The sequence below is a fragment of the Equus przewalskii genome, chromosome 4 (assembly GCF_037783145.1).
Source record: "Equus przewalskii isolate Varuska chromosome 4, EquPr2, whole genome shotgun sequence".
Lineage (NCBI taxonomy): Eukaryota > Metazoa > Chordata > Mammalia > Perissodactyla > Equidae > Equus > Equus przewalskii.
In genome coordinates this window covers 20778866-20793365 of record NC_091834.1, presented here as the reverse complement: position 1 = coordinate 20793365, position 14500 = coordinate 20778866, and the positions used below count along the sequence as shown (strand labels likewise).

The following is a 14500-nucleotide window of genomic DNA, read 5'->3' as shown; positions in this document are numbered from 1 at the left end:
ACTTTTAGGGCCTACAGAAAATAGCAGAAAAGATAGTCAGTGCCGTATTCCTTTTAAGATTCCTAATTAGTCACCAGGCAATTGTCAAAAGAATGTTTACATCCTACATTTTGACTTAGAATTTCAAAGAATGAAAGAATTCTAGATTTAGAAGGGATTTTAGAGCTTATCAGACCAACTTATTTTACAGAAAGGGGAAACAATTGTTCGAAGTTCAGAGCAGAACTGGGACCCGATTGTGGGATTCACCTCTTCCTTCAGTCCTTCTCCTGCTTCCCCTGGACTTTGGGCTGGCGTCCCTGGACCGCCGGCTTCGTGGAAACCTTCAGGGGCTATAGTGAGGATGGGAAGCACAGAAGGATCCAGCAGACGGGACCTGGGCCCCCAATCTCATAACAGCTAAAGCAGCTCCAAGTTTTCCTTTTATGTTTTGGTCTTCTGTTTACAATTGATAAAGAAAAAAAAAGAGTTTCCTGCACCATTATCTCATTCAGAAATTGTCAAAACATATTATAGCTCATGGGGTTATAATAGGAACTGACCCAAAGGAGACAAGATTATAACTGGGGGTGGAGGCAGGGTGAGTGAGATGGGAAGGTGTGATTCCAGGCAAAGGATTCTCAGACTGACAGAGCCCACTGCAGGAAGAAATGAAAGCTAACACCGACCAGGTTGGGAGCCTCGCGGGAACATTCATTCCTATCTCCTTTGATACCTCCCCTAGAAGAGTTTCCAGAGATTGTGCACACAAGTCTTGAGTCCCTGCACATGCTGCTCTCTCTTGTTGGCTTGCAGCACCCCCTCCCCCCCCCGATGTATTCTGAGCTCGGTGCAGGCATCCATCCCTCCATCCTTCCTTCCTTCCTTCGTCCTGTGCTCTGAGGTGCCTACCCACCGCCTGCTGCAGATGACGTTGCACTCATGTTCCTTCTCCCTCGGGCGATGGTGCAGTTGTCCTGTCCCTTCCTGTGTGACTGCCCTCACTGCACTCAGGTGAGCTCCCTGAGAGCAGAGCCTCCCCTACCTGCTCCTGCCCAGCACCAGCTCCCCGGCCCTGGTGCCAGTGCTTGGTGAGCCCTCACTGAACACTTGTCAGATGGGCTCAAGGACAGTGTAACCTGGGCCTTAGGGAAGGTTATCCATGAGAAATGGAGGACTTGCCTGGACAAGAGGGGAGCTCTGTGATAGCATTCTTCATTGTACATTTTCAAAGTGGTTTAACACGTACACACGAATATAGACTTCTCACATCTTGTTGACTTTGGGTTTGCAGTTGGCTTAATTTAGAGCCATGGCTCTCAACTTTCTTTCTTTTTTTTTTTTTTTTGTTCTCAAAATATCTGAGGGATATAAAGCAAGCCCAGACATGCATTCTTGATCTTAAACCTGGATAGAAACGGGGTGGGGGCTTGGAGTCCCCCCTCCACCATGGATGCATTCTGAGTTCCCAGGGCATGTGTGAGCCAGGAAAACCTCCTTGCCTCAGGTGGTCCTCCTGTCTCCACTTGGGGCCAGGTGAGAGTTCTACTTTGGGAAGCAGACCTCTATAGCTTACTTCACACTTTTTAGTACCTGCTGGAGTGGTAAGACGGGGAGCAGGGCTGGACTGAGCACTTATTTAGTACCTACTGTGTCCTGACACCTTCCTCTGACCAGCCAGCCCCACTCTACCTGTGCAAACACACCTGGAGTTGGCATTACATATGGCATCGTTGGACCTTGTGTACGTGTCTGTCCCCTCATGACCTGTGAGTCACCAGAGAGCTGAGACTCTTAGACTAGAAATCTGTGCCCCAGGTCTAGTCACGGGGCCCTTCCATCCTGGCGCCCACCCAGCAGTGGAGGCATGCCAGGGGCATTGCACTGTGGCCTGGCATCACATTCAGTCCTCACTGCAGTCCTGCCGGTGGTGTGTCACCCCATCTCCCAGATGAAACTGAGATAGAGGGCTCCAGACACCTGCCCTGGGCAGTCAACCAACTGCTCCACTAGAATTTGAACCCAGGTCTCTGAGACTGAAACCTGCATGCTTTTTGTCTGTGTCCTGCTGTTTATGTACCACATAGGCAGAAGGAAAAGTGTTAGTTTGATTGACCTACTTGTTCAGTGACAGTGACAAAAGGGAAGGCAGGACATAGGGGTCTAGCACAGCTGTCTGGGCTGCTGTTGACGGCTGTGCAGTGGAGCAGCTCTGAGTGGAGTCGGCAGTCGGGTCTGGTCCCTGGACCAACATCTGAGGGCTGTCGCTCAGGCTCCGTGGACAGAGCGGCCGGCAGCCATCCATGGTGTGACAGCTTACCAGCAAACCGTTAGCAGAAAAGGTCTTGGTTGTGTTAATCCGTAGGCACTGTTTCTTCCCCATATTTGCTCTCTAATTAAGAGTCTTGCAACAAAAGCCAGGAAGAAAGCTAGAAGAAAGCAGTCATTGTTATAAGCATTCACTGCATTCAGATATATTGCCTTGTGCATTTGCACTTCTCAAAACAATTTCTCCTTTGTGTTCTGTTCTTTGCTCGGGAACTCTTGTGAAATGTCTATTTTTTTACATTTTTGGTTATTTTGTTGATTTTATTGCTTGGGAACTCAAATAAACCAACACCTGAGGGACTTTTCTCCTTAGTGCTCCTTTGGTTTTGTTAATTCTACGTTGCTAGTCTGCTGTCCCATTAAAATGACAGTGATGTTGAGTGCAATAGTGCTGTCACTGGCCTCTCAGTGCAAGATCATGTGGAGAGCGCACTCAGCTTGTCTCTGGCCTTCATTCATTTAATGCATTTATTCATTTATTGAAGGAATGATTTTAACACAAAGTGCACTGAAACTGCAACACAACACAGACCTTAGCTGCTGGACTACCATGAACAGTGCTGAGATCATATGTCCTGAGGTGTCTTGAAGTTGAAAATAAAACTCTGATATAAAGCTGGTTCAGAGTTGTGAACTCCTGTCCTTCCAACTCCAGAATAGTAAGAGGTTTGTCTCCCTGCACAAGGCTTTCAGTGATCTTAGAAAAGCCAGAAGTTTGGTAAGAGAAAAATAATAACCTCACTTAGACGTAATGTATCTCCGAAGAGCTTGATAGCAGTGCCAGCTGGCTGCCGCATCCCCACGGTGGACAGGAAGTTCGATGGAACTCAGGCTGTGACAGCGAGCTGCGACTCTGTGCGTCTCTCCTGCTGCACTTAGTGCTCAGGGGCCGGGTCACCTCAACCAACGGCACTTTTGTTGTGATTCTTCTTGATTTTTCTTGAACATTCTCTCCCAAGATCATCTCTTATTTAAACCAAGATATACTGTCTCACATATAAAAATGAAGGGAGAGCTGAATGCTGAGGAAAAGTGTCATTAATATTTTAGGCCAAATTTCAAATGTTCCTATGGAATATTTGTCAGAAGTTCCCAAACAGTATTATTTATTTCTAAGTTTGCTTGTATTTTTAAAACCCCTATTTTTTAAAGGAACTCATTTAAAAACCTCTTCAATTAAACCAAAGATCAGACTAGAAACAACTGCATTCACCATGTGGTTAGTCTGAATTTTTAAAGGTGTTTGCCCAATGGCACATACAGGATAAAAATTCTAAGGCTGATTCATAATATGCTGATTTTTGAGGGAAAATTTGGCTCTCAATCACACATATGCATCAGCTCCCTCCAAGTTACAGTGTTTCTGGTGGAAGCTGTAGTGTTTGGGTCCTCCTTTGCTCCTACACTCTGAATTCCACGTTTCAGAGGAGTCAGGCAGATTAGTTTTGTTCTTGTATGGCAGTGTAGAAACTGAAGCGTTGGTTGACCTGTCCTTGCCATGTTTTGTCCAGTGAGCCTGCCCCTGGGGCCTGACAGCCCCTGTGACACAGACGGGGTCCCGCCGGTGCTGTCAGAGGCCGAGGAGACGGTTTCTGTCAGCAGCTGTTTTGCGTCAGAGGACACAACTGAGGACTCAGGAGTGATGAGCTCCCCTTCAGACATCATCTCTCTGGATTCCCAACATGACAGCACAAAGTTCAAAGATAAGTGGACCATAGACCAGGAAGACTGCAGTGACCAGGACCTAGCTGGAACCCCAGAACTGGGTCCCCAAAAGAACCCCTCGTGGGAGAGGAACGTCTCTGGGAACTGGCAGCCAAGGTGAGTCATGGGACAGCTGAGAAGGGACATCCTATCCTAGTCTTGATGGAGGGAAGTCTTTTGTCATGGTGACCCAACAAATATTCATGAAGAGTCTACCATGTGCAAGGTGCCCTCCACTGAACTCTCCAGGCCCCGATGTGGTGGTTTGTTATCCACAATCACATCTTCATGCTCTTTCTAGATGTGCAGGTATTTATAAATAATACATAATATTGTCTTGTTTTTACCCTTTATATAGATGGTACCATGCTCTTAATATACATTTTCACTCAACATCATGTTTTTAAGATTTATCCGTGATAATACATGTGTCGTTCGTTTGTTTATTTATGCATTTCTTTAATTAATAGACACTTAGGTTGTTCTGGCTTTTCACCACTGGAAACAATGAGCAAGTTATACAGATGTCTCTATCTACACATAGAGTTTTCTAGAAGAGAAATTATCAGACCTTCAGAAAAACTCATCCACAACTTTATGGAATACTGACAAATTGCTCTCCAAGATGATTGTCTGATATAACGCCCCCCGGTGGTCTGTGACAGCCTGTCAGCCACGTCTGTACCAGTCTCTGGGATTAGTAGACTTCTTAAATTTTGCTCTTCCTATAGGTGTCAAACAGCATTTCCTGTGCCTTTAATTAATAATTCTCTCATCAGAGGATGAGCATCTTGTCATATGTGTATTAACAATTTGATTTTCCTCTTCTACAAATTGCCTTTTCATAGACTTTGTCCTTTTAAAAAAAATTGGGATATTACTTCTAAAAAAAATTATTAATTTCTCCTTGGTCAGTTATTGGTACATGGAGAGTAAGTCTGTGGCTTGAATTTAACTCTGCTTTCTTTTGTTGTATATAAATGGCTTTTTAATCTTAATATTGTTGAATTTATCCTTTCTCTTCCAAATGTATATGATCTCTGTATATTTAAGAGACCCTTCCTATACCCTATGAGACTCAAGATTATCTGAATTTCTTGTAAAAGTTTAGTGTTATCTTCTCTCATTTGGGCTTCTTGTCTACCTGGGGTTTATTTTCAAGTGTGGTGTGAAGAAGGAATCTGTTTTTTCCTGCTGACTCCTAGTTCCACTGTGCTCCTCCATTAGGGCTCCATATATACACTGGTCTGTTTCCACTCTCTTTCCAATAGTGCTGGTCATTTCTCCATCTCTGTACCAGCACCACACTGTCATAATTCCTTTCTTCATTCTTATATAGAAAGGCAGTTTAGTTTTCTGGAGCCCATCAATTTTTTTCACTTTTTAGATAATTTTAAGCACCATCACACAATGCGTGACATTAATAGAAATAGAAACATTAATAGGAATAAAGTAGAATAATAAAAAAGTAATTCATAAGTCAATCACCAAAATGAATGAATTCTTTTGTTTTTCACTTTGTGTCCTAACTTTGTCCATATGAACACACAAATCTGATTTATGTAATTGTAGTGTCAATAGTATTTTTATTTTGATTTGTTTTTACCTAATAGTTTATCACAAGCATTTCCCCGTGTTATTATATACTCTAATAATTTTGAAGTGTAGCTCATCAATCTTAAGGACAATTCCAAGGCCAAGTTCAAATTTCATTAAACAGGAAATTAGAAAGTGGCAATTGGTCCATTCCTCCTCCACCCCATGCAAGATGCATTTAGCTGAGCTTGGCCTGTGCTGTTTGCATCTATGAGAGCAGAGAAAAATTATGGCATTTCTATCCTAGTCTACTTAACATAAAGAAAAATAGCTTTCTACAGTAATCTCCAGGTGTGTTCTGTTAGTTTGTGTGTGGATCATGCGCACAGAGCACTACAGCTGAAACTAATCAGACATGTTAACGCTGTGTGCCCAGGAAGGCTGCTCTAAGAGTCCTAGTTTGCTTTGCTGGTGTTGGCCCCTAATGTAAAATCTTGCTGATTTCTATCCAAACCTGAGAGGTCATGTTGTCTGTGGCCTCAGACAGGGTAATCATGGAGTCTTCAGAACCTGATGTTTTATCCAAACAGGGAGCAGGGCATGTTTCTCTTCCCTCATCCCTGAGGGCCCCCTAAATCTGAGGCATAGCGTGGTGGGGAGGGGGCAACCTGGCAGGCTCACAGTGGGATCCTACCACTGCTCACGAGTTGCTTGACTTTCAAGAGTCTACCTGACTTAGCCCAGCCTTGTATTCCACTTGTGCATGCACAGATAATCCCACCTACCTGTCAGAGGTGTGGTGAGCCTCTGAATGCCCAGTGTGCGTGGCGCAGTCTGTATTGCATACCTGCGAAGTGGGATCCATTGTCAAAAGTACTACTGTTAGTTTAGGAAAGGGAGCACCATGAATTTTCACAGCAGGCCACCTGCCTTCTCTGGGCTTTGGTCAGCTCGGGGCAGTCAACTGCGGATGAAGGAGCTCAGCAGCCTTCTGTGCTCATCCATTATTTGCCCCAGATTTGGGATCAACTCTCCGCCTGTGATTTTTCATGGAATGAACATAGGTTGTTTTTTTTTTACGGGAGTTATCCCTACTGACAAATTAGACATCCTCAGAGACTGCAGCATGACACATCACATATTTATGTCCAAATGCATGGTTTTCAATACAGTTCATGATTACTTATGACCAGTGTCTAGTATAAAGCTGGAGTTGCAAACTCAGAGGCCATGAAAGTGGTAGAAAGCACAAATTTTCTCTAAAGTGCAGCTCCACTCCTTCCTTCCAACTGTTGCCCTGAGGGATTACAGACCAGTGTGGCCACTTTTTGAAGTGAAGCCAGAAATCTAGACTTTTATGTGAGGTCTTCCAAATTTTAAACGTTGGCAACCAATTCAAACATTCAGGGCCAAACTAAACACATCTGCATGCCGGGTGTGGCCTGCTTCCAGATGTGTGCTCTACTGAGGATTGAAGGCGCCTGGCCTTCCCTCTGCTTGCTGAGTTTCCAACTTTGGAATATCGTTGCAGTTACTCACATATTTCCTGTGATTTATCTCTTGACAAACATCTCTTCACAAATAAATTTGGGAAGTCATTATATCCTCCTCTTAGTGAAATATTAAAGTTACAAATTCTATAGCAAAGAAACCTGTTTAAATTTTCCCCTCTGTACTGCCTCTTAATGTCCTTTAGAATCATGTTCCATTGAACACTATTTAGGAAATGCTGTTCAATGTCCTCACCCTTCCACATTGTCACACTTAAAGCATCCACAAGTATACACCTCAGTTGCACAGATATAGAAAGACTATTCCTCTCTTTATGAATACAGTGCCTTCCAGTGATGTGCTCTCTGGTCCTGTCCATGGCATAAGGCATTGACAGCCTGGACAGGAAAAAGGCAGTGAAGGCCAGAGGGGACAGGATGGGGTTGGGCCAGATTGCAGGGTCTGACTAGTTCTGGGCCAGAGATCAAGTCTGTAAAACTTGGGCGAGCCACATGCAGTAGGCCAATTTCAAGTGTCCAGACTGGCCAGTGGTCAAGTTCAGTGATGAGAACCTGGGCTGGGGTTGGCAGCCCGGAATCAAGCTGACAGAACTGTGTGAGAGCAGAACCACCACTGTTCACAGAGATGTGTCCTTGACCTCGGCCACCTGCACAGATGACTTCTATCTTCTCTGCCTTGTATGATTCTGACACCTAGTTTCTGCAGCTAATCCTAAGGGACCATTTGTATTCTCAGAAAGGGTGTTCTTCCTGTGTGGCAAAGGGTGATGATCCAGGGCCCAGCTGTGACAGTGAGACCACTCCACCTTCTGAATGCCAGGCCTTAGAGGCTTGGGCAAAGCAGAAGCTACCCGTTGCCATGACTGGCAAGGCTGGGTCTCCAGGTGGGGAGTGTATTCTGATAGGTTGTAAAGCCGTCTCCGATAGTCTCAGACACCCTCAGCTTGCAGACTTTCCACTGTGGGACCAGTCTCCCCTAAAAGAAGGAGTGTTCATGGTTTTCAACTTTGTGCCAGAGTACCCTGTCCTATTGCCACTCCTGTGTTACTCAGGTATTCACTGAGCATTGTTGGGAACAGTGTCAGACCCTTCGTGACCTGAGAAGACCCAAGTTTGTAAGGTCTACCAAGTTAAGTTCTAGTTTGCTTGGGTGTTTCTCCTTCTCTGCACCCTGCAGATAGATAGCAAAGTCGTTTAGACTTCTTTGGCTAGGATTGCCTGGGGTCCCACTTTGACAAATTGGAGGCAAGTACTGTTTCCTCCAGAGTTCTTGTCACCTGTCCAAGGAGAGCTGGGCAGGTTGGCCTCAACTGAAAGCATCCTTCTTAAACTATTCAGTCTAGTGGCCAAGTTCATGGCTTCTGTTCCAGGCAGTTGATTTAGAGGTTCCGCTCCGTGCTGCTGCAGCTCCTGCCTCATCAATGGCAGCATTGGCTGGGCTCCAGCCAAGCCTCTGGGAGCCAAGATTTTTGAATTGAAGAGTCTCAAGCATAAATACCAGTCTTCTAAAAAGAGCAAGTGTGAATGCTTGATGATAATTGGAATGTGTTTTGTGTGCTGTGATCTTAAAATGATATCTTTTCCATCAAGTCATTTGATTGGATTCAATGTTAATTTCTCATTGCAAAATAAGTCCATGCTCTCAACTCAAACTTGCCCCCGTGAGTGGGACGTCAAATTCCCAGAGTCTTCCTCTAGACTTAGTGCAGCCAGTGAATAAGCTCCTTAAGGAAGAATTCAGCCCAAAAGCACACCAACAACAGAAAAGCGCATGTAGTGATTGCCCCCTCATCGTGGGGACACCTAGGAGTGACCTCATACACAACTATGCCCTGGGAGGGAGGTTTGTCACTCATAACTACATTTGCTTAAAGATCTCTTCTCACACACATCTTTCCTTTGTATATGGCCCAGGCCATCATTCCTGACACGTAAAGAACAACTTGCTGTGAAGAGTAAAAAGTTCGTGGTCAGACTGCCTGCGGTCATATCTGCCCATTGCTGGTGACTATGTGCCCTTGGGCCAGTGACTTGACCCCTCTCTTCAATTATCTTGTCAGTACAATCAAGATGTGCAGTACTTCCTCCTTAGAATAGTATCTAGCATATTGCCATCCTTCAAAAAATGATAGCTGGTGTTATTGTTGTTGTTGTTGTTGTTACGAGTAAGGATAGAAATTTGATTTGTTGGGAATCCTCATAACCTGTATCTAGCTCTAGTTATCTGCCTCTTTAAACTATAACATCTTTATTTGAAAAGAAACTCTATATATATTTAGGGAAGTTAGGGAAAAGTTACAGCAGAACTAACATTATTTCTAAACCCTTGAATCCTGAAGACAATCTTGCTGTAATCAGGCAACTTATCTATCTGTATATGTATACATATTGTGAAACTCTCAGTTCTGGGGTCCCTTTTAGGAACATCAGTTCTGCAGGAATGCTGTGAGGAGTAAATGAGAGATTGGATAAGAGGGCTTCAGGCTCTGTTTTTGAACAGTAGGACCACCCTGAAATCATGTGCAGAGCCCCAAAAGACAGGAAATGTAGCTTCTCCCTGTGAAGGGAACCTCCCTACATTGCCTGCTCTCCTCCCACCAGCTGCCTGGCAATCCCTGAGTTCCTTCTCAACCTCACTTGTCGGAGAGTGGTGGACACGATGGCTGTAGAAGTGAGAAGCTGTGCTGTTACCTGCAGGGCTTATGGTTTCAAGTCATTTTACAGAACTAAGAATGCAGAGGTCGCTAGTGGAGGGGCTGGAAAGGGACTCAGGACCTGGCTTTCCGCTAGATCACACCAACCTCTGGAGCCCTAGAACCCTGGAACTAACTAAGGGAACTTTGTGACCTCTCAGAGCATTTAGAAACATTTTGTATCCTCCAGAACCCTGGAACTTTGTAACTGTAGAAACTTTGTAAGTGTGGAAACATTTAGAAACATGTTAGACCTTCCAGAATGCTGAAACTTTGTAACTACATGAACTTTGTGACCACAAGAGCATTTAGAAGCATTTAACACCTAGAACCCTGAAACTTTGTAACTACATTTACAAAAGAGCTTTTAAAAAACGGCCTTGGAGAACTGGGTTGTTCATCACAGTAACGTTGACCACGTTTTGCTACTGAGCACTTGCCACGTCGCTGCCCAAAATTAAGATGTGCTGTAAGTATAAAATATGCTCCAAATTTGTCATAAAAAAGTAATTTTATATCAATTCTATGTAGAAATGATGAAAATAATTTGGGTTAAATATTGTGTTAACGTATACTAATTAAAGTTAAATAAGGTATTTAAATTAACCTTACCTACTTTTTTTTTTCAAAGATTGGCACCTGAGCTAAGATCTGTTGCCAATCTTTTTTTTCCCTCTTTTTCTTCTTCTTCTCCCTAAAGCCCCCCAGTACATATGTATATATTTTAGTTGCAGTCCTTCTGGTTGTGCTATCTGTGACGCCACCTCAGCGTGGCTGGATGAGTGGTATTAAGCCCGCATCCAGGATCTGAACTGGCGAAACCTCTGGGCCACCGAAGTAGAGCAGAGGAACTTAACCGCTAAGCCATGGAGCCGGCCCCTTACCTACTTTTTTTCTTTTAACTTTTTCAACATGACTACAAGGAGATTTAAAATTATATATGTGGCTCATATTACATTTCTATTAGACACTGTTGTTCTGAACTCTGGGGCTTTGTCCATACAGGAACGTTTGTAAAGGGAATGGAGAAATTAAGCGTGTGTGTCTGTCATCGACTGTATATTTTCCCAGGCTTCTTGCCTTTTGTTTATCAAGTAATTGTTTTGAAATCACATGGGTTGGGTTGGTTGTCATTGGCAAATCGAATTGCTACCTGAAAGGGATGTCTTTTTCCTCTCAAACTATTTTTTCCATAATTCTGCCATTGGATAAATTACTTAAAGAAACTCTTCTGGCTGCATCAAACAGAAAAAAGACTTAATCTGCCAGAATGGATTGGAATCAGCCCATGCTCTTTTCTTCTGTCTCCTGTAAAATGAAAACAAAAAGCACCTTTTTTCCTGGCACTGATTTGACACAGCTGCTCCTAGTTCTGGTTTGTGAGTGAGTGCTGAGGCCACCAGGCTGGCGCCCACTGACGATACCCACCCTGCTGCCCTCACCGCCCCCCACAGGCCACCCCACAGGGAGCAGACCCGGGAGGCATTTCCACTTCCTGGGCAGACTCTGGTTTGAAACTCGCAAGTGCTGTCCTTTGTCCCTCGTATTTTAGGCAGTAGTGGCTTAAACGTTGTCGTGTTGTCTGCAGAGTCACACTCCGTGTGAGAAAATGCTGCTGGTAATGTTTATTCAACATGTGCAGCCTGGTATCAAAGTGTCTGCACTATGTTTGCTTGCTCTTTATTTTCTTGATCTTAAGCCAAAACAAACTGTCAATAAGAAACATATCTAAAGACTGGGTGTAGGTTGGGGGCTGGGGAATGATGCTCGGGAGAGAAACAGCTGTGCCCGTTTACTTTGAGCTAAAAAGAGGCTGATGCTTTTTGCCAACTATTGACTCTTCAGGGACACATCCCTGGGCTCTCCTGCTATGCCCACAGAATGATGCCCTCCAAGCCCAGGGACAAAGTGCTTCAAACTGGGTTTTACAGGGAGAGAGGAATAGTTATAACCCATTAGTAACCCTTGGGGAGACGTTGATGGAGTTGATGAGGAAAGAAAAGCAAATATCACTGAATCGCTCCCTCCTGAGATTTTGTATTGTAAGCACAAGAGATACAGTGCCACCAGCTTTGGTTTTTGCCAGATAATTCATTCAAATAGAAACCCAGGACCCAGAGCATGCTTCCCCTGCATTGTCTGAAGAGAAGAGCCAGCTGCAGAAGCAAAATGGTCTGCAGGCCCTGCCTCTCCCCTCCCTAGAGATGCTGGGGACTCAGCAGCCTCAGAGAAACACCAGCCAAGGACTGGACTGCCCTGGGAAGACCCTCCCTCCCTCCAAGTCTGGTGGCTCCTGTCATGCATCCATTCTCTCCCCTGGGCAGCAGGGCCCAAAGGACCCAAGCCCATGTTGGAGCGTCAGGGAGCAAGGCCGGGCAAAAGGTGGAATAGGGATGTGTCAGCAGAGCCTAGAACTGAGCATATGGGACACTGTGAGGTGTACATGAGGCAGATGGACGAAGGGCTGGGCAGGGAAATAGCACCAGATAGGAGGGAACAGGACTAAGTGTAGGGTCCCCAGACTTCAGCAAGAGGACCTGAACTGGAGAGGGGCAGGGGAACCAGCTCAGAAGCCCTGAGCCCCTGGGGCTTGGCTACTGATGCTTTTTATCCAGAGGCTCTGAGGTGAACCTGGGTGGGAGGAAGATGGCGAAGGGCTGACATCCAGGTCTTGCTGCAGCCACCTTGTTGATGGTTGTTAGGCTGATAACTGCACACTGGGGTCCTTAGACGCTCAGTCACAAGGTAAAATTGTAAACAAAAATGTAAACTACTTGGGGCTGGCCCCGTGGCCGAGTGGTTAAGTTCGCGCGCTCCGCTGCAGGCGGCCCAGTGTTTCGTTAGTTCGAATCCTGGGCGCGGACATGGCACTGCTCATCAGACCACGCTGAGGCAGCGTCCCACATGCCACAACCAGAGGAACCCACAACGAAGAATACACAACTATGTACCGGGGGGCTTTGGGGAGAAAAAGGAAAAAATGAAATCTTAAAAAAAAAAAAAAGAGTACTCTACAACTTATAAAAAAAAAAATGTAAACTACTTTGCAAAAACAGAATCACCATTCACTAGAGGACCAAAGAGTTATTAAATGTTGCCCACTTAAAAAATTGTTTTATCACTCAAGCTGCTTTCTACCAAAATGAGCATAATTCTAAAAACAAAAAAAAAAAGATAAAATATTCACCATAATTCATCCGTTTCAACAAATCCTCTGGTTGGTGGTGATGATCCAGATTTATCTCCCACCCTTTCATAGGCATACATTACTTTTACAGCATCATGATTATCCTGTATGTAATTATATGTCTTGATTTCTTCACATAACATGCTGGTGTGAGCATTGATCTGTATTTCTAGGTGGACTTCAGGATCATCGTGTTGACTGACTTTAATGCCCTTTGGAATCAATGCACAGGGTTTTAGCGAACTCCCTCTTGCGGGATGTTTTGAGGACCTTCCCCTGAATATGATGAACATTGTTGTGTTTATATTTTTCCTTCTATAACATCGTGTCCTTAAGTTATCAAAAGAGAGTCTAATGAGCCAAACTTCTTATAAAGTTAAAATGATGTTTTTGCTTCTTGATGTCCTTTCCATTTTGATTTCCAGTTAAAATCAGTAACAACTGTGAGTGTCTCAAAATCAGTGCATTTTCCTCAGCTTACAATGATTCTTTTCTCTAGTTTAACTTTATAAAATGACATCATCATTGGAATTTTTATATTACTAGCTTTTCATTTTTATTAATGTCATTCTGTTCCCACAGGGCGATGTGATTTTGCATACTTTGAAGTAAAGGCAAATGCTTTGAAGTAAAAGTGCAAATATGATTTTGTTTTGCTCAGCTTTAAGTGTGCTAAACTCAGAGCCAGTATTTAAAAAGTGCTTGGTTTTCCATTTAAAATGCTAGTTTATATAGCACTGTCCATTTTTTCTCTGCCATATACTTTATTAATTATTTAAATTAAGTTTATTTAAGCTATCACATCCCATGAAAGAGAAAAACAACTTTGATAAAATGCATTCAAATAATTAAAGTCCAAGGCACAAGCAACAGAAGAGGCAGTCTGTCCCTCCGTGGTCCCTAGTAATTGGCCCACATGCTCACACATCCCCAACCAACCCCCTTTGTCTGGCTTGTCAGAAGACATTAGCTGAGACTAATCTGGGAGCCACTTCCTGGCTCCCAAAAGGACACAGTCACCAAGTAAGAAAGACTCATTTATCAGAATACAAACTTTGCTACGTAAGTGAGGATTGTGTGAAGCATATTTCATGCATCATTATCTGGGCCTGATTAGCAAGGATGGACATTGGTCCTCAATTTTAACAATCAGCGGAAAAGACCTTCGGCTTTCACTGAAGATAGACAATTGCCATACACATGTCTCTATTCTCTGCACAGTGAGAAAATAGAGATGGAAGCCCTTGTGAAGACCGTTTTCAAATTGTTTTGGCAGCAGTTGTTCCATGGATGCTATTGTGACAGTGACGCAAATAAGGCAAGATCCGGCTCTCCTGAGCAGGCAGATTGACATCTTCCTGGAGGTCTGGGTGGCAGGGCCCACAGTGTGCCTCTGGACACCAAATGTGGCCAATCCTCCCCCAGGCTTAGGAGCCCATGTGACCTAGGGAGGTCTGACCTAGGTTAGTGACCTAACCTATGTGACCTAGGTTAGTCTCTTGACACACAGTTTCTGGTCTGTAAAAAGATGATCACAACACTACCTGCCTTATAAATTGCTT

General features: G+C 44.2%; 1 protein-coding gene across 16 annotated transcripts in view; it reads left to right on the top strand.

Moving 5' to 3' along the window:
- COBL (cordon-bleu WH2 repeat protein) overlaps window positions 1–14500 on the top strand; it is a 277967-nt gene that overhangs the window by 238061 nt on the left and 25406 nt on the right. For 14 of the 16 annotated variants that reach the window (XM_070615616.1, XM_070615623.1, XM_070615628.1 and 11 more), the window contains one exon: window positions 3819–4128. The exons of the other annotated variants lie outside the window; for them this stretch is intronic. In XM_070615616.1, the coding sequence (XP_070471717.1) occupies window positions 3819–4128 (310 nt within the window). The remainder of the gene's footprint in view (window positions 1–3818; window positions 4129–14500) is intronic. 16 annotated transcript variants of the gene reach the window in all.